We start from the raw sequence: 23,180 nt of genomic DNA, 5'->3' as shown, positions 1-23,180 counted from the left end.
TGCAAGGCAACAAGTACACCAGGTTATTTGCAGGTCGGGGTCAGCCTGCCTCATCTGGCACTTATTCCCACTACCCACACCCTTAAACAACCTGCTGGGTGAATAAACCCAGGCTCCTCATGTTGGGGACAGAGACCTCACACAGTTGACCTAGAGGCGAGTGAATTGTTTCAACAACATATACAAAGTGACAAACGGGCTCCAGTAACCTCGTGCATCAAGCTATACAAATGACAAACAAAACTTTTGAAAACCTCAGTTCCAACCATACCTGTGGAAATTGTGAGCCAACCGTGTGCACTAGAGCACTTCTCATCAAAAACCTATCTGGCACCAAGAGTAATGACCACACAGAGCTGGAATGTAAAGGACAAAGAGTAGCGAAGCCAAGGTTTCATATCCAAATGCTTTCACCATAGCCTGGAGTTACAGACCGATAAGCCCTAGGTGTTCTAGGGGTGCTGTTTTATTACCTCAAAAAATAAACATATAAATAAAATAATGCATGGTATTGTAATAAGACATTCGTGGAAAAATACAGGGTGAATTTACTTTCACGCCCTTCCTATGTTTATAGGCAATGCAAAATTATCGAAGAGCACGTCTAAAACAAATGCATTTGGCCTTGTGTACAACAGTCTGTATGATTGAGAAATAAACTTGCATGAGACTTACCAATGTTAGAATAAAAATTCCAGTTTACTGTGATCATGCAGATACACTGCATTGGAGAACAGACCAAAAGGTTTGGAGGAGTGGCCCATAAAGGTCGGGTCCTAGCGTATACGTGGATAAGAAACTACGCTTACGTAAACAAATAAGAAAAATGACTTTCCAAGTAGAAATGTATCAACTGTAATTGGCAATAGACGGGCTCCAAGAGGTACTTTCTTATACGTGGTATTCAAATAAATGAATTGCAGAGAGGCTGCCTTCTGGCACTACTCAACCCAACCCGGCTTTAATAATGGACAGTAGGCAGCGTCTTCGAATATCACAATGAAGGCTCACAGCCAAGTGCTAGCGGGACTGGTAATCCAGCTAAGGCTGAAGAACGCGGAGAAGAAAGAAATCCAAGAGGAAGTGGTGGTAGAAAAACCATAGCACAGTACGCTACTTAACAACACGTGGAAATGCAAATAGTACTACACGGACAATAACGGCAGCATGATGTTTGGACAGCACAGCTGCCCACAAACAAAAAGCCTCCCCCTGGAACAAGGTCCAACAATGAGACCAATTATAGGCCACTGCTAAGATGGAGGCGGGCGAGCCAAAGAGCTTATGAGATCTAGGAACTCAACGCGGATCTTAACTGGATGCACGTATCAAGAGGCTGCTGGGATCTGAGCAGAGGGAGTACAATTATCAGGGTTTAGGGAAGAGTGAATCTAAGGCAGTCGGCTGGAGTGAGCACAGCGAAGAGCGGAATCTGACAAACAGAATAATCTGGAGCCCTTCAAATGTAATTCAAAGAGGGGAGACTACAAAAGTAAACATATCATCTGACACAGCAAGTCTGGGTAACCCTGCTTTTGAAATGAAAAGGCCCCCTGCGTGGATCTGGAAAGTATTCTTCCTGGTCCTACGGTGATTTCCTGACAAGGCACTGTACAGTTACTGTAGGGTTTTGATTATTTCCAAAGTGAGCATAATTCCGCGCACGCTCACTACTGAGCGCCATATTAATGGCTTTGAGACCACACAGGAACGTTCAGAGGTTGAGGACTTCTAATTATTATCTTTTTCCTCATGTAGGTATCCCCTTTCAGGTTGCAAATGTTAATCATTCTGAAGTGAAATGTGTGATTAAAATAGAATTCACCTTTGTTTTAATCAATTAGAAGCGAAATGTGTGATTAAAATAGAATTCAGCTTTGTTTTATGTCTTTTTTCTTTGCAGAGTCACATTCAAATGAGATAGAATATATTTAGACAGTGTTTATTATGAAGCAACTGAAGAAGGTTTCATGGAAAGTTGATGATTCTACACCGATGTGTTCGCCCTTACATCCCCAACAGACCCCTGGGATCCTGAAATTTATATCTGGCTACAGTCCCCAGAGTGAAGCGAGCCAGAAGTGGAGGACGGTCCCTTCCCCTAAATGCAGAAAAGCTCTGAAATCCCTCTAGAGCAACAGATAAAGAACTACGCTTTCGAAAAGCCCTTAAAACCTGGCTCTTCAAACAAGCCCTCTTCCCCAATTGCCCCACCCTTCTTTAGGTGCATCTCTCCGAACTAGCGCTGGGATATCTTCGGGTCGCCATGCGCTCTATAAATCCCGTAGCACACTGTATTATTGAAATAACAGTCTTTCTGAAAGGAAATAAATATAAGGACATCCACAACCTTTCTCCTAATTGCTTATTCTAAAACCTTCAACAACATCTAGGTATTGCAATCAAAGCTAGGCTCCTGGCATCAAGAGTTAGAAATAAGGTTTGTGCCGTACGACAAGGAACAAAACAGGCCCGCAGAACCGCATCACCTATTTTAGCTGAAGGCTAACAGGAAGGCATTCAGCCTTCACTGGATCTGCTTATCAGCACAGCTGCAAGCACAAGAAAAGAATAGCAAACCATTGAACATTTTATGTATTTGAAGAGTTTTATAAAGCGCTAACAATACCCAAGGATGTCAGTGTGCTGTACATAGAAATAGTAGGACAAGCAAGGACAAGCTAAGAGTCTGCAGGAGATTTCAGATGTGAGAAGACAAGATTTTAAATAAAAATAACGAAGTAAAAGAGTGCTCGACTGTCTAGTCTTCACTGACGATGACTGGAAAACTATAGAAATAAGTGATACTACATTGCAGGAAAAAAGAATAATTAAGACTGACAGGCAGATTGAATAATGCAGGTAGGATCAATGAAAGGAACTAAGAAATAGATGGATCCTGCCATGGGTACACAGGGAGACAGCAGAGAACTGGATTGGAGGTAGAAGGACACAGAATAGGAGCGAAAAAGAATAGAAAGAAGCATAAGAAGAACCACATCTGCAGATGCCATGAAAAAGAAAGTGGTGCAATATGACGAAAGACGAAACACCAATCGCAAAAGTAGAAACTTAGACAAGACTGGAGACGACAAGTTCAAGTCTTTGTGGCATGAAGTATAAAGTACCGACGCATTTTCTAAATTGAGCAGCCAGACATCACTGGACACTGAACTACAAAAAATTTAAGATCAACTAATATTAGGGATTATAAACAAATCTAAGAACAGTAAATGAAGTACTACATGGGAGAGAGAAGCTGGAGTCAAGAAAATGTCAGCATGATATCAAATGGTAGATGTAGAAGAGCAAGAAATAACTAAGTGTCACACTTTAGTGTGTATGTTAATTGATGGCAGTTCGTAACAGAGTCACTGAAAAAATCTGAAAAAGTATATCAAAATGTGAATCCCACATAAGAGCATGTAGTCTGACCAATCTACCAGAAAATGATTACATTAAAAGGAATCAATTATTCTGCAGTGAAATGAAATGGAATGAGTACAGCATACACCACTGCCCACACAGGTAATTAAGGTTGACCTAGGTTTCCTCTTCTGCCCCAGTAGGGAGTGAAGTTTAGAATGATTATGGTACTTACCAAGTAGCATCTGTTCTTGGCATGTACAGCTGTAAATTCACATGCTTTGCATACTCCTGCCATCTAGTGTTGGGTACAGATGTTTACAAATTGTTTTTCTTGAAGAAGTCTTTCTCAGTCGCTAGGTAAGGCGACCCCTTCTTTTAGTGACAGTGCGCATGGGCATCAACTCCACTGTTAGACTGTTTTCCTGCAAGAGGGTGAGAATGGAGTAAGTGTAGTAGAGAGATGACCATGCATATGTAACTTGAATAATGAAAACTGCAACAACTACAGGTGCCCGAAAAGGAGGGAATGTGCATGTGAATCTACAGCTCTACAAGCCCAGAACAGCAGCTTACTGGGTAGCATAACCCGTTTAAGGCAGGTGTGCTGTAGATACACAAGCTTTGCATAGATTATATAGCAGTACTCTACCAAAGCGGTGGCTAACCAGTAGATGTTGCAGCCGTTTGAAACTGTTTTTTTAGCAGTAGAGGCCCTACATGGAGTTGTTATCGTGCTTACACATCCGCACAGTAGTGTTTGTTAAATGTGTGTGGTGTGGACCATGTTGCTGCCATACAAATGTCAGCTATTGGGATGTTACCTAAAAAGGCTGTAGACGCTCCTATTTTACAAGTGGAATGTGCTCTAGGAGGTATAGATAAAGTTCTTTTAGCTTTAGCGTAGCAGGTTTCAATGCATATAAAAATCCATTTTGCAATACCAGATTTAGAGATGGGATTGCCTTTGTGGGTGAAGCAAATGCAACAAACAATGTTTTTTTTTACGGAAATCCTTTGTTCTTTCAATATAATACAATAACACTCTTCTGACATCAAAAGTATGAAGAGCTCTTTCTGCTACGGAATCAGGTTGAGGAAAGAACATAAGCAACTCTACTGATTGATATGAAAAGCAGAAACCACTTTGGGAAGGAATTTTGGGTTGGTGCGAAGAACTACTTTGTCTTCATGAAGTTGAAAGAAGGGTTCTTCTAAGGTTAATACTTGTAGCTCAACAACTCTACTCAATGAAGTGATCACAATGAGGAAGGCAACTTCCATGAAAGAAACTGTAGCTGTGTAATGACCAAAACGTGAACCCATGAGCCGTGTAAGCACTATTTTGAGTTTCCAAATGGTGCTGGAGGTACCTTGTGTGGTATTGCTCTTTAAAAGCCCCTCCATAAAGACTTTAATTACTGGAACTTTGAACAAAGGCAGATGTTGCCTGTTTTGTAAATATGCAGCTACTGCCGCAAGATGCTATTGATTGGAAGTGTAGGCTAGACCAGCACCCTGTAAATGCTGGAGGTAACAAACTATATTTTGAGTAGAGGAATCTAATGGATCACTATTGTTGTTGGTACACTATATAACTAATCTTTTCCACTTTGCTGCATAACATGCTCTGGTCGTAGGCTTTCTTGCTTCATTAAGAATAGTCATACATTCTGGTGGCAAATTAAGAAAGCCAAACAGTATGACTTCAGGAGACAAATCGCAAGAATGAGCTCCTTGGGGTTTAGGTGTCTAACGGCTCCATGGTTCTGCGTGAGAAGGCTGGAATTGAGATGCAGCTTTTGATGTGAAACTACTGATAGTTCTAAGAGTGTTGTGAACCAGGGCTGACTGGCCCATGTAGGAGCCACTAGAATCAATGTGAAGGATGTTTGCCCGAGCTTCCCAACTAGAAATGAAAGGAGAGGGAGAAGCAGAAAAGCGTAGGCAAATATCCCTAACCAAGTCATCCATTGGGCATTGCCTTTGGAGAGAGGGTGTGGGAACCTGGAGGCAAAGTTTGGGCATTTTGAGTTGTCCATTGTGGCGAACAGATCTATTTGTGGGAATCCCCATTCTTGAACGTATGGAAGGAGAACATGGGGATGAAATTTCCACTCGTGTAATTGTTGTCGCCTTCTGCTCAGGAGGTCGGCAATCTTATGGTCCACTCCTGGAGGGTGCTCTTTCAGAAGATGCCACAACGCCAAATGATCTGAGAGGGGCGTAACAGTTGCAAAGAATGCCCCTCCCCTGTTTTTGTACGTAGTACATCGTTGTCATATTGTCCGTGCAGACTAGGACAACTTTCCCAATGAGGTGAGGCTGCAAAGCTTTCAGTGCTAGATACACAGCTAGAAGCACCAGATAGTTGTTGTGGAGAGTTTTGTACTTGTTGTCCCATAGACCTATATTTGTTAGATTCTGTAGATGGGCACCCCAACTTGTGCGAGATGCATCTGCTGTTAGCACGATCTGTGGAACAAAGTCGATGAAGGCCGCCCTTTTGATAAGTTTGGTGTGTTCCACCACTGAAGAGAGCAATGGGTGCAGCTGTCTACCAACACTCGATCTGTTAATTGACCCTGAGACTGAGTCCACTGACGTGCTAAGCATTCCTGTAGAGGAGGCGTGTGTAATCTTGCATGAGGCACTACTGCAATGCATGATGCCATCATTCCTAACAGTTGCATGAAAGTCCTGATTGCTAAGTATTGATTGACCTGAAACCGTAGTAGCAGAGTATGAATATTTCGAATTCTGACTGCATTGGGAGAGGCCAGAGATGTGCAAGTATTTAGAGACACTCTCAGACAGGACTGCATTTGTGAAGGCTGAAGATGAGACTCCTGCGACTTGACCGCTAAACCCACTTGTTGGAGTAGGTCTAATGTAGTCGGAGTGCGTTGTAAACACATTTGGTGTGTGCTGGCTTTGAGGAGCCAGTCGTCTAGGTATGGGAAGACATGAACCTGTTGTCTTCTGGGATTTACCACCACTACTGCTAGACATTTTGCGAGCACTCTGGGAGTAGTGGTTACTCCGAACGGGAGAACTTTGAATTGATCGTGTTTTCTGCTATCACAAATATGAGATATTTGCAATTTGCTGGGTGAACTGAAATGTTAAAGTATGAGTCTTTCAAGTCCAGTTTGGACATAAAGTCGCCTTTCTGTAGCAGTGGAAGCACTTGTTGAAGAGTGACCATGTAGAAATGTTCTGAAAGTATGTACAGATTTAATGTCCTTAGATCAAAAATTGGTCTTAAGGAGCCGTCCTTTTTGGGGGTTAGAAAGTACATAGAGTTCACCCCTGAATCATGGTACTGTAACAGAACTGGTTCTTTGGCTCCTTTTGATGAAAGAGCTTGTACCTCCTGTTTGAGGAGGTGCAGGTGCTCTGACGAGAGTTTGTGAGTGCGAGGTGGAATATTGGGAGGATTGTTGGTGAGCTCCAGGCAATAACCATGTCGGATAATGTCTAATACCCATTTGTCTGATGTTATGGATTGCCAAATAGGGAGACATTGCTGAAATCTTCCCCCCACAGGTGTTAAATAATTGGAGGGGAAGTGTAGGCAAGTCACTGCTTGGAGGGGGAGTTACTCGTTGGCGTGCTCTTACCCCTACCTTTAAATTGTTTCCTCAGTACCCTCCTCTATAGGAGTGTCTAAAGGGAGAGGGCTGCGTGTTGGACATATATGAGGAAGCGTTAGGGTCCGAAGATGTACTTTTGGACCCACCTCTATAAAATGAGCGGCAAAAGGAGCCTCTGCTTGATGTAGACTGAAGTGCTCTCATGGATTTCGCCACGTCCGAATGTTTTTTCATCTTTTATAAAGCCTTCTCAACCTGAGGTCCGAAATGATGTTGCTTGTCAAAGGGAGTATTTAAAATAGACTGCTGGACCTCTGGTACAAAACCTGAAATCCTAAGCCAGGCAATCCGACGTAAGAGAATGCTGCTGTTAACTCCTCTTGCTGCAGTGTCAGCAGCATCAAGAGCAGATCTAACAGAAGAATTAGAAATAAGGGTTCCCTCTTGGACTGGGTCTTGTGCCTTTTTCTTTTGCTCTTCAGGGAGGTATTGAAGTAGGCCGTTCATCTTTTCCCTGTGTGCCCGGTCATACTTAGCTAGTAGGCCCTGAGTGTTGGCAATGCGCCAGTGATTAGCGGTCTGAGCAGCTACCCTTTTACCGGATGCATCAATTAATTTAGATTCTTTATCTGGGAGAGTTGCATCCCCAGAGGTTTGTGGATTCGCTCTTTTACAAGCGTTAGAAACTACCAGAGAATCTAAAGGGCGCTGTCCTTTAATAAATACAGGATCATAGGGTGATGGTTTGTATTTCTTATCAACCATGGGTGTTAAAATACGGGCCCAAACAGGGTCCTTGAAAATCTCATCTGCATGTCTCATCATGCCTTTCAACATAGGGAGACGGACTAGTTCTGGGTGAAGACCCTAGTGTCTCAAATAAAAAGTCAACATCAAAAGCCTCTTTGTACAGTTTAACCTCATGATAAGCTGCCGCTTTGGGAATTAGCTGTAGATGAGATACATTATCGTCTGATGGTGAAGGTTTTGCAGGGTATAGATCAGGATCATTATCCATTGGTGGATCAATATTATATTGATCCCATGATCTGTTGGCAGAGGAACTTTCTCATCATCATCATCATCTCCTAAATCAGGCTGTGTATGAGGAGACCCCTGTGGTGCTATGTGTAGTGGATCTGATCCTGACAGTTGTGGAAAAGGTGAAGATGTTGAAGTGGATGGCAAAGTAGGGTGGATAGGACTTGTAGCAATGTCCCTTTTGGAAGGAGTTTTAGCTAAAATGTGTCCAGTATCTGAATTGATGTATAGCTTTTTCTGTTTTGGATCTAATCTGTCCTTCATAACATCAAAGAGCCGTTCCGGGGGATTTGGAAGATCTTTTTATTTTGGCGCCGAACTAGACTTGTCCTTTTTGTCTTTCGAAGCCTAAGATTTCGGCTCCGAACCAGACTTGTCTTTCGGAGCAGAATGTTTCAGATCCGAAGACAATCTATCTTGGCTCGATCCCATGCCGGAAGGCTTGACTATTTGTTTCGGTGCAGTGCCTGAGGGGGGGAGGGGGCGTCGGAAATATCATCTCTGTGCCAACGAGGGTCCGAAGGCAGAGGTGGGTGCCGAAGCCTTAAGTTTGGTGGAAGATAGTTTGTGGGGTACAGAGGTTTTAGTACTCCTGACACACGATCCTCCTGGAATGTCTTTGGACTCCAATCCGATCTCTAGGTTGGAATCCAATTCTGGGACCGAGAAGGCCTCCTCTTCTTCCACAGCGGTCACTTCGTGTTTGGATTTTTCTCCGTATATATCAAGAGTATGTTGAGTACCATGGCACTGCATTTCTCGTTGTCGTACCCAACGAGCTTGAGGAGTCTTTTTCAATCTGAACAACCGACAGGCCTCATAGTATTCTTCCTTGTGCTACGGTGATAAGCACAAGTTGCATACTTGGTGGAGATCGGTGAGAGTGTACTTGGAGTGGCACAGAGGACAGAACTGAAATGGTGTCCGTTCCATAGGCAGAGGTGTGGATCGATGTGGCTAGGCCCGAAGGCCGCCCACAATGTTTTCAACCGAAGATGAGACTTTCCCGATCGAATGGATACGTGAGAGAGGGAAACACGTGAGATAACAATACAGTCGAGGGTAGATTGGACTAATAACCGAGGGAAACCTGAAGGACTGTTTTGAACCGGAGCGCAGCAATGCATGTTCGAACCCCCATGGCGGAAAGAAAACAATCTAACAATGGAGTAAATGCCCATGTGCACTATCACTGAAAGGAGGAGTCACCTTACCGTGTGACTGGGAAAGACTTCATTGAAGAAAAACAACTTGCAAAAATCCGGGCCCAACAATAGATGGCAGGACTATGCAAAGCATGTGATCTACAGCTCCGATGCCTCAAACCAGAAAGGACTCATCTTTCCATGTAACAAACAAGGGTCTGCCCAGAGCTGCGTCTCATCCACATGTAAGTAATGAAGTTCTGGTCAGAGCTTCAACTGCTCTCCCGAGAGGAATGAAGTGGATTTATGCTTTGACCAGTATTTCGTGTTCTGTTCTGAAAAGTAGTCAACTTTGTAAAAGCTTTCAGGAAATCCTTGACAGTTTCTCCTGAATTTATCTTAATGAGCTTTCTCTGCAGGTCACTTTTTTCTCCTCTGGCATTGCCATTCTGAACACAATCTGTGCCTCTCTCGCAATGGAAATGGTCATTTGTTTTTACTAATGTCCATGTGTCTTGCGAATAAAAAGGAGCTTAACCATACCTTTTCACAGGAAATAAAGCATTGACCAGAGCTTTGTGAATGGCGCTTTGACACTTGTTCCCAGTTCCATCAATAAAGAAATCAAAATCTGACAAGGTTTTGCCTTCTTTCATGAAAGGAACACATCTTTGAGCTATAATAAGTCTTTGCTTTGGGAAAGGAATGAATCAGTAACTACCTTTTGCTTCATAATGGCAAGGTGGTGATAGAATACCTTTGCATTCTGGAAAGGAAGTAGTTTTTATTAACTGAGGTCTGTCTCTGTTGGCTAGGTCTTGTTTTTGAAAACAACGTTCACTTCGCGAGAGGAAGAGTCATTCTCCACCAATGTTTCCTCTTCTTGTCTACTAAGGATTTCGTTTCGAAAGCAGCTTCTACTGCTCTGCAGAGGGCCAGCTGTTTTGACTGGAGTATAAACGTAGCCTTGCTCTCATGGGTGGAATATCTGAGCTTCCGTTCTATGAGGAAAATGGCATTTTACCTCCAAGTTTACTATTTTCTTTTGGAGGAGATTTGGAGAGAAATTAAAATTTGAAAGCAGACTTTTCTGCACCACAAATTCTGGAACAAATATGATAAGGTGGCATGTATCGGTTAAATGAATGCTGGACTAAACATGCAAAAGAACAAGTAATATCTTCCAATAAAAGCAAGAGGTTTATCAACACAAAACTGAGAATTGGTACCTTAAGGGACAGTGACGCTGAGTGGAGGGGGGTGGGAAGAGAAAGCAGGGGATATCTGAGAAGGGGTTTGCAGTGAGAGAGAAACCCATAGTGTACAGCAGCAGTGCAATGAAATAAAGAACAATGTTAGGATTCACACTACTAGCTTCAGGATAGATATACTAGTGTAGGGCGCTGGCTCTGTATATACTACGGTTGAAACAACAAAAGAGTGTCCTCTGGAGTCTGAGAAACCACAAAAAGGAGCAGCAGAACAAAAACTGGCCTCACTTGGATCAGTTAGGAAAGCCCTCGCTCACCACCTAGTGGTGACATGCTTCATCATTGGGCCCCACTAAAGAGGCCGAGTGCCTCCTTAGTGTACTTCAACGCCAGTTACTGCGGAGCAGGTTTTGTGAGTTCGGGCGTGAGTGAAAAGTGAATTAATTAGTGGTGAGGGGATTAAAAAGATGTCTTAAGTGTATCCAAAATTTTTTTTATTATTAGATCACTAGGACAAATCATTAAAATCGCGTGTAGGAAAGTAGTGCACAATTAATTGTGTGGTTGTTTCCAAAATTAGTCAGTCAACATGTTTCTGCCTTTGAAACGGTGTCAAGTTACCAGGCATTCATCAGGACTAAAAAGGTGTCTTAAACCCTGTCGGTATGGGCGCGCTAAGGCCCACCCTTACCTAGGCACGTGAGAAGTGAAAATGGTGAAAACTAAGTGCAAAAAAAGGGGAGAGAGTTCTCTTCCCAGTTACTCCTGGTTTAGGAGACTTCAGCACTTATATGGTGTGTTCATGGTACACCATGGGTCACAGGAGGGGGGTGGTAGCGTAATTGGCACACCGCCCTCGACGCTAGGCACCCTCAGTATACCTGCGAAGCTGCGATACCCTCAGACCGGACCCCGATAATCGCCCTCGACGCTAGGCACCCTCAGTATACCTGCGATACCCTCAGACCGGACCCCGACTCTTCCCTTTCAAAATAGAATTGGACCCTTCTTCCCAAATACAGCGCACCACTATTCCGGAGCTCCAATAATGAAACAAGAATACACTTAATTAAATACATACACCAGCCTTTGTGTCAGATGTAAAGTGTCTGGGTACTTGTTGCTTCAAAAGAGGATAAGCTTCAAAAACGTTTGCTTAGAGCTAAGCCTCTTCTTCTTAAGTTTGTTTCAATAGTGCAAAATCAGACTTTTGACCAAGGTATCCAAGCGCTTTAAACCCCTTCAATGCTTTAGAGAAAAGAAAGATGGAATACTGGAATGGAGTATGTCCAAAGACTGCCACATAAACAGAATTTTCAGATCGACCAGAGATTGAACAGAACATTTATTCAGAGAGCTGGAACATCCAAGTTTTAATGTGAGAGCCTCAAAAGCCATCTCTGGCAGACGGTGAAGTACTGAATATTTAAACATTAGATGAGGCACCAGGAGGCCACTGTCCACCCTATACTAGGCCACCTACATCTGAGTCCCTCTCTGCAAAGGGCTCTCTCACCACTACGGTCCATCAAGCTCTGATACTGCAGTGTGCAACCCCAGCACCTACTCGGTGCTGGAGTTATGCCTCTACAAACGCAACGATACGGCCATGAAATGCTGAAGCTCTCATGAGTCTCAAGGGGCCCGATTGAAGAGGGGACTGGGCCAGATCGAATGGGATCAACTATATTCAATAGGTTTTGAAGTATACCTTTAAGCACATTAGCAATGGTGACTGAATCACTGGGGCCACTACACTGACATAGGAAGGGGCCCCAAAAACGTAGATTAGATAATGTGGTCCTCAAGAAATGCCACTGATCATTGATGTTTTGAGACAAACTAGGGAAGAAACATGTCGACCTCTATGAGAAATTTAGGGGGACCCTACTCCCTTTCAATTCCTCCTCTTTTCATGTTTAACCTTTAAACAGGGATTCATTTCAATAAAATAGTTTCAGGGTTTCCTAGCTAATTTCAATAGCGTTTGCGATCATCAGTCTACAGACATCACTGGGGATCTGTCTGGATTCGTCGACCCACACGGCAAACCTTGATAAAAGATCTACGGTTAAGAGCCCGTTTTCAGGGGCCTGTGGGGCACTGCAGCGCCCGCCCAACGAGGAGCAACGCCCAATGATGAAGCATGCCACTCCTCAGGGTGGGTGAGGGCTCTTCCTCTGATTGTTTGACTACCCCATCCGGCCCTCGACTGTTGAAGGTACACAATTGTGGCTAACCCTGCTTGTTTTGTTAACTTTCATAGATGAGGGAGTGTGTGTGCTTGACCTTGGTTACTCCCGGTTCCCCCTTTATTCCTTTCCACTCTCAAAGTGCTGACAGTATTTCTACCAACAGTCTGTTAAAGAACAAAACTCTCAAAATCTTGGATTATTTTTGTAGAAAACAAAGATGGTTTGTTGGGCATTCTCGAGTACTTTAACCCTGACTTGACTGAAGCGAACAAATAGGGCAGACGCTGATGTGGAGCCACTCTGTCGGGATGCCTTTTGCTTTGCTTGTCCCAGTTACATACCTTAGCACGTTTGATGATGTAAGTCTTGCGTGCTGAAGGAGGTCGCACTGCTTTCAACATTGCCTCGCAGTTCTCCTAGATTTTCCCTACTTCGAAAATCTAGCCCTTCAGCAGCCAAGCTATTAGATGCAATGATTCTAAATTTGGGTGGAGATGTTTCCCTTGATCCCTGGACAATCATCTTAGGACTGTGCTGAACTGAAAGGGCTGGTCTTTGACATGTGCCACAGTTCGTGAATCCATCCGAACCCTTCCACTTGAAACTCCAGCATTTCAGTCATGGTTTTGTTGTCCATTGCAAAAAAATTCCAACTGTGGTCCCACACATAAAGACATCATGTCATATACGACGAATACACCTCTGTTGAGCTCACACCGAACATCCCATCACAGTCGTACATACATATTTGGAGGATAAACCTTAAACCAAGAGTAGGACAACCAGGCCTGCAGAATCCAACCAGGGTGTGCTAAAACAACATGTCGACACGGTGCGCCATAACAGTAGAATACATTCTAACCCCACGGCAAGCAACCGATAACCCCTCCACACTCTCCCTCTCTATCACCCTTCCCCCTTCAATCCCCGTCCTCAGTCCCCTCTCCCCCCTCCCTCCTCGCCTCTACTCTCCCCCCCAGTGAAGTGTGACATGTTGCATTTTCACTTTTGTCTGCATCGAGACACGCAGCCTGTAATGGTAGTCTGGCATGCGCTTGGGGAGGGGTCCCTTAGGGGGGCACAATTCATGCTGCTGTCCTTATGGGCCCTCTTTAGTACTACAGGCCCTAGGTACCAGGGTACCATTTACTGGGTAAAAAGTAAATCCAAAACCTTCTGCTGGGAATTAAATGTGGTTTGCTTCCATTACGTGTTACTCATTGGGTAAAAGAAGTAGGAACACAAGGTCCCCTAGAGTTGTCAATTTTGTAATGTCAGAATTCAGGACATAGTCCATGTCTTTTTGTTTTGTCCTCTTTTGTTTACCATGAGAAACAAATATATTGTCCTATCGGATCTAAAAATGCCTGTGCAATACATGAGGAGGCCTATATCTCACGATGAATCCCCATCTGTAAAGGTTTGTTACAGGCCCAAAAATTTCTTTACCTCTTTTTTATAATGTAGCGGGGATAATGAGGGGAAACGCTCATATGATTTTATGGAGGCACATATTCAATTTATTCAATTATCGATCTGTGAAATTTTAGGATGAGCCGACTTCTTTTACAATGTTTACTGATGAAAACATGCCTTTTATGAATATCTTTCAAAGCCTAGTTTAAATTTGATTTTACATGCATAGAAATATAAAATTTGTTGTACCACAGCATAAAATTGTTGTATTAAGTTGTCAATGTTGATTTTATTTGAGCTTTCTTCGCGGCATCCCTGCATGGTTTGCAGCTCTACATATTTATTTTGAGTATTAATGGAATGACGGATTATTACCCGTCATTGATAAAATAGTGTGCCTGTGGATCCACTTAAATGTACATATAAATAAATAAAATAATCTTAGACTGCCAAGGGCTAGAGATGCCCACACAGCACCCTTATCAAAAGCTAATATTTCAAAACCACCTGAACAAATGTACACTAAACCATGAGAAATGTGTTTTCTGTGCAAAGAACTACTTTCATTCCAAGTTTGAGGCAAATCCGTTTAGCGTTGCTTTGCTACATCTGCCACCTAAATTCTTATATCGGAAATACGTCTTTTTTGACTACCCCCTTCTTTCTCTGCAGGGATCTGCACAATAATTAGCATGCTGAACCTCAGTTGCATTTGCAGGCGTGTGGCAAATAAGGTGCACATCCCTACACGGGGACAAAAGTTCATGCCAAATCAAACAAATGTTAATCCACAACTAGAAAGTGGCAGCTGCCACAGAGTCATTTTATACGTGTGCGTGTTCACATCACTCGAGAAATACAACAAGAAAGGCAAACACTCTGGTGCATTTATTAGATAGAAGGCTAGTGTAGGAAAGGACCTGTTTATGTATGATCTCCCCCTCTCCCCCCCTTAGGTGTTTGCACTAAATAGTCTAAAAACCAGCAGCATCAGTCCCGAGTCCTGCACTCCAGGCTCCATTGCACGTGCTGTAACCCCAAAACTACATGTGCAACTAGGTAATCCCAAACTGGCCCATTTCACTTAAGTATATGGTACAAGAGGTACTCCGGGCTAGTAAGTTTAATGCCACTGGCGGACTGCAGATACTAATTGTGCCAGAACCAGAGTGACAAGGTGAAAATGAGATTCCAGGCCTGTCACTGCAGCCTAGTCGGGTAGCTTTAAGCTTGCCAACTCACCATGGCAAAAAAGGCCTTTTGCCAGGAAGGGCCTTGGTAGCCCACCAGGCACTGTGCTTAGCATCAAAAAGAAGGACATGTTCCTTTTGTGTTAAACATGCCTGGACTGTAAAAACATGAAACCTCGGTTTTCACTGTAGCACGGACAGTGGCACAATGGGCTAACATCACTTATCACCACCCTTAGTGCTAACTTCCATTTGGTACCAGCAAAGCTATTACTCCAAGGTATGAAATGAATCATTACTTTAAATTAGACTCCATGCGGAGATCAGATTTAAGGTAACTTAATAGAAAGATGACTTTAGAAAGTCACCACTTTTTTCAAAGCCTCCGACAGCCTTTCCCGACTATCAGCGGTACTCACCTGAGCCAACGTGCTTCCTAAAATGCCAAAACCCACCCCCAAACTGGCAGGATGTGTGAAGGACTCACAGGAAAATAGATAGAACAAAGAATTACTGAAGGGAGGCGGTCTGACCTCCTCCAGCAGGTTGAATACCGGGCAGGGGCCACAGATGGCCCTGCCTCAGTGAAGCAAATGGTGAACAAACCTTGCTTGCCCCCACTCCTTTGTTTAGGCAGACAGTTTGGCATCGCCACCAGAAACCCTATTGCAGAACCGGATTTCCAGGAGGAGAGGCTCATTATGCTAGGCACACCCCTGGGTTGCGCTCCAAGTTCCTGATATGGGAAGAGGACTTGCACCACCTTGGAATTGGGTAGAGGCGGATATCCTGGGATTGATTCATGGCCAAACCCCAGGAAGTGATGTAAATTGGGATGGATGGCCTCATGGGATCTACAGACCCATTTGTTAGGGAGACCTCCCTTCTGATCAATGTGAAGAAGGCATAAACATGGCACCCCCGAGCCACAGTCCTCAGATCACAACTGGACTCGAAATAAGACTGAGGAAGGGCTGCCCTGCTGTTTTCAGGACCCATTAATGACATTCTGCACCTAAGACTAGACTGCACCTGCTGAACTCACGTGACTAGCAGAGGACCATGCCTGCTGTGCCCACTCGTGGAACAGAGCTTCACTTGTGCCAGGAATGAACAAGAGACTCCAAGGGCTAGGTGGCTAGCCCCCTGTTAAACTCCAGGATCAGCAAAAGCTTAAGAACCCTGCACTCCTGGAGAACCAGCTGCCCGGGAACGCCTACATGCCGGATTACCTACTGGGCGACTGAGTCCTGAATCTTCTTTAGGTGTGCTCACATCTGTGGGGCCCGAAGCCAAAGTCGAAGTGGACCCTGGTCCCTAGAAAGAAAAGAACTGCTTACATGTAAGCAACCGTTGGACTGCTGTGGCCGGGAGTCCAGCTGGTCAATGGAGAATGGACTTTCCCTGGACCCCCCTGGTGCATTGTGGGGGAACAAGTCATAAGGCAAAAGATGATCACATACATTTGTAGACCACAGGGTCGCCGTAGGAAAACCCACAGCAGTTCTTAAGTGTCTTCAACATCACAGTATCCTGCACCCTCAGCATCAACACCCCATCTTGGCTGTGCCCCGTTGAAGAATAAATAGGCACTGAGGACCTTAAGACTAGTAGGAGCAACAGGTAACTCTCCGTCTTGACACGAATGGTCCCTGTGTCTGGACCCCTCCCCATTGTGGCCAGTCCAAGAGAAGTAGCCGCACTAGCTGCTTGGCTAACAACTGGTCAACTGATTTATTGCATCTTCACAAAAAGAATTTACCTATCTGTGAAAAATCATATCTCCGGTTTCCCTCAATAGAGTTTTGCAGTTTTGGTGTCTATTTTAAGACAAAAATGCACTCATTTTGTACGTGGGTGTTGTGTTTCTTAGTTATTGTCTGATTTGGTACTTCTAAAAGCTGTTCACTTGCTTTTTTGATAAAACCTAACTGCTCCGCGCCACAGCCATACAGGACGGAGCAAAGAGTTTTATTAAAGAAACCTAACTGGACATGAAGTCTGGGACAATATTACATGGTGATGTCTCACAACCACACCACATAGTAATCCACATTTTTACAGCTAGGAAAAGACACATTTCGGTTCGACTCTGAGCCTTACTTGTGAACAAAGCTTGAAGAGGAGTCTTTCTGGTTAGATTACTGGGATTTTGTTAAGTGTGGCACCCACCCCGCCAGGACACGGACTCCATGCAAGCGACAACGAGGGAGATAAATATATAGATACAAATCATAACATAAACGTTTATATGTTTGTATATATAGATATATAATGACAATGAAAATCATCAAGAACTCAACCGCAACACGAATCCGGCTCCCACCTTTTATTGAAAAAATTGCAAAATGTGACATTTGTCCAGGCAGCTTTTTTTCACAACAAACTTTGTTTAAATGTTGCCATGTTCTATCATTACTACTACTGTTTTCACTATAAGTGGAGAAACCAAACCATTCACATTTTATGTATTTAAATATGCAATTTTTCATTTATTATACATTTCTAAATAATTTATAAAAATGGATCTCATTTCCCCTATCTAAGGCTCCTAATTTTCCATTTTTACAGAAAATTAAGGACAGAAAACAATGCGCTTCTTGTCTGGATTTCTTTTTTAAAACGAAAAAAGACTGAAAATTGTGTTTCTTGTGAGTGACTCTCCATGCTGTCTATTGTGAATTCCAGGACAACAGCTGAGCAGATAGACAGTCTCAGGAGTTAAAACAAACTGTATGAGATTTCCTTAAATATAGACATATGTTAACATGTATTTGTAGTATAATGCTAATATTTATATTTACCTATGGGTGTAGTGTTTTGATATATTTGGCAGCTTAATTTGCTAGAATGTGACATCAAAGCATGAGTGCGTGTTCTCATACATATAAATGGGAAACATATCATTTACGACTGCTTTTTTCATCAAAACACAAAATAATATGGACAAATACAAATAAGATGGACAAAAAAGAAATATGGATAAATATATATGGAAATGTGAATACCATCAACCCGGGAGCCTACATATCCATTGTTCCAGATCTCTGCGGTGCTGTGACAAACATTCCTCACATCAGAGCTTCAGTATTTTAGCCAGTGAACCCCAGTGAGCATCAATCCCATTCCTATCAGAGACTGCAGCTATTCTGATCTAATGCCTCACCCTTAATGGGCTTAAATATACCAACAACCAAATCAAATCCTGGCTGGCACACGGACGTAAACACAAAGGAGAGAACTTGGGTGTCATTGGGAATGATGATTGCCAAAAGAAATATTGCTAGGTTGTGGGGGGTGCAAGAAAATCTGTCACTGAGAATATGGCAAAAATATATGGGCCAGTGTATGTTCACTGAGAAGACAGTGTACGAATCTAGAGGCCGCCCCACCAAATGGACACAAACATGGAATTAATGGAACTGCCATAGAGGCGAGATCTGTGAACCACCGTAGCCAAGGCGAAGGCACGAACCGGACTAGACTGGTCACGATTTGCCTAACTGTAAAGGTTATAATTTGATGATTGCTTTTGTATTTGGGGGGAACTCTATCCATGGAGGTCGCATTGGCATTGATGAAGGACCATTGTTTATACTTGTACTACCTTGTCTTTAATAAAAAGAACAGTAAAAAAAGCATCCTCGCTGGCAGCAAATCATTGTTACTGTTGTGATGATTAAACACAGAAGAGAAATTACAAATGCAGGTTTGACTCAGAGTCCATCCTCACTGGCAGAGGATGTGCTTGCGTCTTACGCACAGCGTGGCTGCCGCTTGCCATCCCAGCGCAAGCTCGGAGGAGAGGGGAGTTTCAAAAGGACTCTCAGCGGAATCCCAGCACCCTTCAGGGATCTCAGAGGGGGTAGGCGTTCGCCATGCCTCTCCGTACACACCAGTAAGTACGAGGGCATCTTTCTATGCAAAGGGTTGGACTTTGGTAAATTCCCACCCACGGATTGTCCTGTGGCGGACCATAGTCCCTTTTTATTTTCGCTTACTGCTTCCTCCCAGAAATAGGTGAAGGATCAGGTAGGAGCCCAAAAACCATGGCCGCATATATTGTCCTCAGTGATGCGAGTTGTGATCACGACTATTGAAAGCTGCAGTAGTTTGTTGACAGGGCTGGTCATAAATTATTGATAAATCAACCCTGCCCCAGCTTAAGATCACCTCTCCAGCATCCAAACCTTTACAGTGACCCTCTGAATGGCGTCTGCCTCCAGTGTGTCGCGATGTGGACCGGGGAAGGAGCATTTTCAGGAGTACTCCTCTCATCAACAAACAAGATGGCACTCACTGCTTGGATGATAAAGTCGACAGTAAACACTCAATGGTGCAGGGGTCTTAGATGGTCATGGGTTCAGTCCATTCAGGGATTTGGTTGTCTGTTTATATTTCGGAAATGTTTCAGCCCCACGCCCTTCTTAGGAACGGTGTATGCTCACTCCTTTGCGCTGTCACTTCTGCAGGGCCAGATCTTCAAATATAATGGCATTGTACATCCACAGAAACTTTGCCTCGATCCTCCGATGGCGCCACACAACACTTTTTATAAGGACAGAGTCGCTCTTATGTAGCCTTCCAGCGACTGGAGGTTGCATGTATAGGTTTATCTAAGCATGTACGCATTTCAAGCATATACGTAGTGGCACTTGTATGGTACAAACATGGCTGGAGAAAAACAGAATACTTCCTCGGCCTTTTTGACCCTCCAACCTTCCCCCCCCACTCCAATGCTTGAATAAAGACATAATCTGTTCATAGTGCAATGATGCCCACAACAAAATAGTTTAGTCAAGACCAGTCAATTAGAAAGTTCAGATCTGCTGATCCACACCAAAAAAGCAAACCTAAAAAAGCTGCTTCACCCCATCAGATTCAAGTCTTTAAAAGCTCCCCATTCTACCTAGATTCATTAATGTGGGAGCGAACATCCAGAATATATAAAATATCAACTCTTGGAAAGACACCTGCAAATTTTTATGATGCACATATGTCAAAAACGATTGAATTGCTTTTCATCAAACCACAAAAAGGACCTGTGCATGCGTAGTACAGCCCTATTGTGAGGCTACGAGTTGTGTCATTCCAGTCAGTAATGTTTCCTGTAGCAGAGGCAAACACTCCCTTGGAACATGAAATGGGAAACACCACTTTTAGATCAACCCAACCGAACCGACGTGGCCAACCTACACATAATGTTAAATACAGGACTTGTGGTTAAGGCGTCAAATCAAATTAAAAAGAAAACAATTATTAATCGTTAACAACCCCATGAAGGAAAGTTTTTACATCATGCAGGCACTGCGTAATTCAAATGGTGTTGTGGTTTGGGGAATGTGTCTTAGTAGTTCTGGATTTGAGCAGTGTCCTCACTCAGGTGTCTGACACTCACCTGCCTGACATGAAGGCCAGGTTGGTTCTGTAGGCGCAGGAGAGCGTGATGGTACCAATCGGTGTCCCTACCGTGCCAGCCCGGACGGTCTGAAAACCTGAGGGAATACAAGATGGAATGCTTAGTGTGTCCCCTACTATATCACGTCTCATTAACCTTACACAAGGCGAACCTTTATGATGCCAACCAGACTTATGCCTTAGTGGGCCAATACTGCAGCGTTTCAGCAGAGACATGGACTCAGACTTCAACGCTTACCACGCCCAGACCAACTGAGATTTTCAAAAGCCTTCCCAATGAGGCAGGCAGTAAACTAACAACACTGCTCCTGGGAAAGGGGCACAGCCATACTGCAGCTTAAATAATAAACCAGTCAATGACGTCCTAGTGAACTGGAGAGAACAGGAAGCAAATACACCCACATCTCACCCAATAAAGAGGCTGCTGCACTGTGACCCAACTACAGAACTACCAAATTCATCTGCACCGAATACAAGAGTTGATGAAAAGGTGCAAGAATGTCTTCAGCCAGCTCAAGCATACGCTGGAATGTTTTCTGGATTACTTTTAGGCCAGATACTTTCCATAGACTAGTCCCTAATACCAATTGTGTGGGTACCCTGCCACTATGTGCCATGTGCAGAAAGTGCCTGAGAGGCTATTACCCAGTGTGTTGCCCCAATTGTACCACACACACACATGCATGCGCCAAGAGTGGCATGAACCTCCTCCTTGCCGCCCTTCCTGAAAACAATAAGGCTATTTGGGTGCGTTCAGGCTAATGCCAGAGAGGCGGGCAGCCAGAGAGGCGGGCAGCAAGGAGGAGGTTAATGCCAGAGAGGCGGGCAGCGAGGAGGAGGTTAATGCCAGAGAGGCGGGCAGCAAGGAGGAGGTTAATGCCAGAGAGGCGGGCAGCAAGGAGGAGGTTAATGCCAGCGAGGCGGGCAGCAAGGAGGAGGTTAATGCCAGCGAGGCGGGCAGCAAGGAGGAGGTTAATGCCAGAGAGGCGGGCAGCAAGGAGGAGGTTAATGCCAGAGAGGCGGGCAGCAAGGAGGAGGTTAATGCCAGAGAGGCGGGCAGCAAGGAGGAGGTTAATGCCAGAGAGGCGGGCAGCAAGGAGGAGGTTAATGCCAGAGAGGCGGGCAGCAAGGAGGAGGTTAATGCCAGAGAGGCGGGCAGCAAGGAGGAGGTTAATGCCAGAGAGGCGGGCAGCAAGGAGGAGGTTAATGCCAGAGAGGCGGGCAGCAAGGAGGAGGTTAATGCCAGAGAGGCGGGCAGCAAGGAGGAGGTTAATGCCAGAGAGGCGGGCAGCGAGGAGGAGGTTAATGCCAGAGAGGCGGGCAGCAAGGAGGAGGTTAAGGCCAGCGAGGCGGGCAGCAAGGAGGAGGTTAATGCCAGCGAGGCGGGCAGCAAGGAGGAGGTTAATGCCAGCGAGGCGGGCAGCGAGGAGGAGGTTAATGCCAGAGAGGCGGGCAGCAAGGAGGAGGTTAATGCCAGAGAGGCGGGCAGCGAGGAGGAGGTTAATGCCAGAGAGGCGGGCAGCGAGGAGGAGGTTAATGCCAGAGAGGCGGGCAGCGAGGAGGAGGTTAATGCCAGAGAGGCGGGCAGCAAGGAGGAGGTTAATGCCAGAGAGGCGGGCAGCAAGGAGGAGGTTAATGCCAGAGAGGCGGGCAGCAAGGAGGAGGTTAATGCCAGAGAGGCGGGCAGCAAGGAGGAGGTTAATGCCAGAGAGGCGGGCAGCAAGGAGGAGGTTAATGCCAGAGAGGCGGGCAGCAAGGAGGAGGTTAATGCCAGAGAGGCGGGCAGCAAGGAGGAGGTTAATGCCAGAGAGGCGGGCAGCGAGGAGGAGGTTAATGCCAGAGAGGCGGGCAGCAAGGAGGAGGTTAATGCCAGAGAGGCGGGCAGCAAGGAGGTAATACTAGGAAACAGCTCATGGGCAATGGGATCATTTAGTGTTTCACAGATTTGGTGCATCTGCAAAATAAATCTAAATGGAGATACCCTGTACGCTGGACACTCTACCACCTATTAAGAGGTAAGGGCACTGCCAGGTATGAAAAGGTAGGCTCTCAGTTGACTCTGCCAGTGCAAAGGTGTGTCCTGAGCTCTCTTTTGCCAATGGGCAGCCCGTTTATAAAGACCATTAACCAATCCTTTTTAGGGCAGGTCAGATGTCACTAGATTTCCCATGCCTCATAAGGTGGTCCTAAGCATGGAAATCACTCAATGGGGCAGTTAGAAACCTCTGAATGCACCAAGGGCACTGGGTGGTTGTCCTACATAAACATAGTGTTGGCGAGTTTGCGTAATAGAAAAGCAGAGTGGGTGCAAAACATGCCCCCCCTGTCACTTCACTGAGCCTACCGTGGAGCCACTGCTGTGGTGGCTCCAATGTAGGCCCAGAGATTCCGCCAGTCAGGGAGGGATCTTTAAATCCAGGGGACAACTCTCCAAGGGAGATGAGCCTCTTCTAACCTGCGGGTTAGAGGCCGAGTCCAGGTTTAAATCGTTTCGTGATAAAGTGTTTACAAATAGATAGCTCTACACAACACTAACATTCTAGCTGTCTCATTCATTACCTTGGGAGTTAAACCCCAGGAACTGGAGTAACAAAAGCCCTAT

At 44.7% G+C, this 23,180-nt stretch overlaps 1 protein-coding gene across 6 annotated transcripts in view; it reads right to left on the bottom strand.

Annotated features, from left to right (window-relative positions):
• ATG13 (autophagy related 13) overlaps positions 1 to 23,180 on the bottom strand; it is a 280,382-nt gene that overhangs the window by 184,158 nt on the left and 73,044 nt on the right. For all 6 annotated transcript variants that reach the window (XM_078684414.1, XM_078684413.1, XM_078684417.1 and 3 more), the window contains exon 8: positions 20,559 to 20,655. In XM_078684414.1, coding sequence (XP_078540540.1) covers positions 20,559 to 20,655 — 97 coding nt within the window. The remainder of the gene's footprint in view (positions 1 to 20,558; positions 20,656 to 23,180) is intronic.

This window comes from Lissotriton helveticus, chromosome 3_2 (genome assembly GCF_964261635.1).
Source record: "Lissotriton helveticus chromosome 3_2, aLisHel1.1, whole genome shotgun sequence".
Lineage (NCBI taxonomy): Eukaryota > Metazoa > Chordata > Amphibia > Caudata > Salamandridae > Lissotriton > Lissotriton helveticus.
This window is presented reverse-complemented; position numbering and strand designations above follow the sequence as displayed.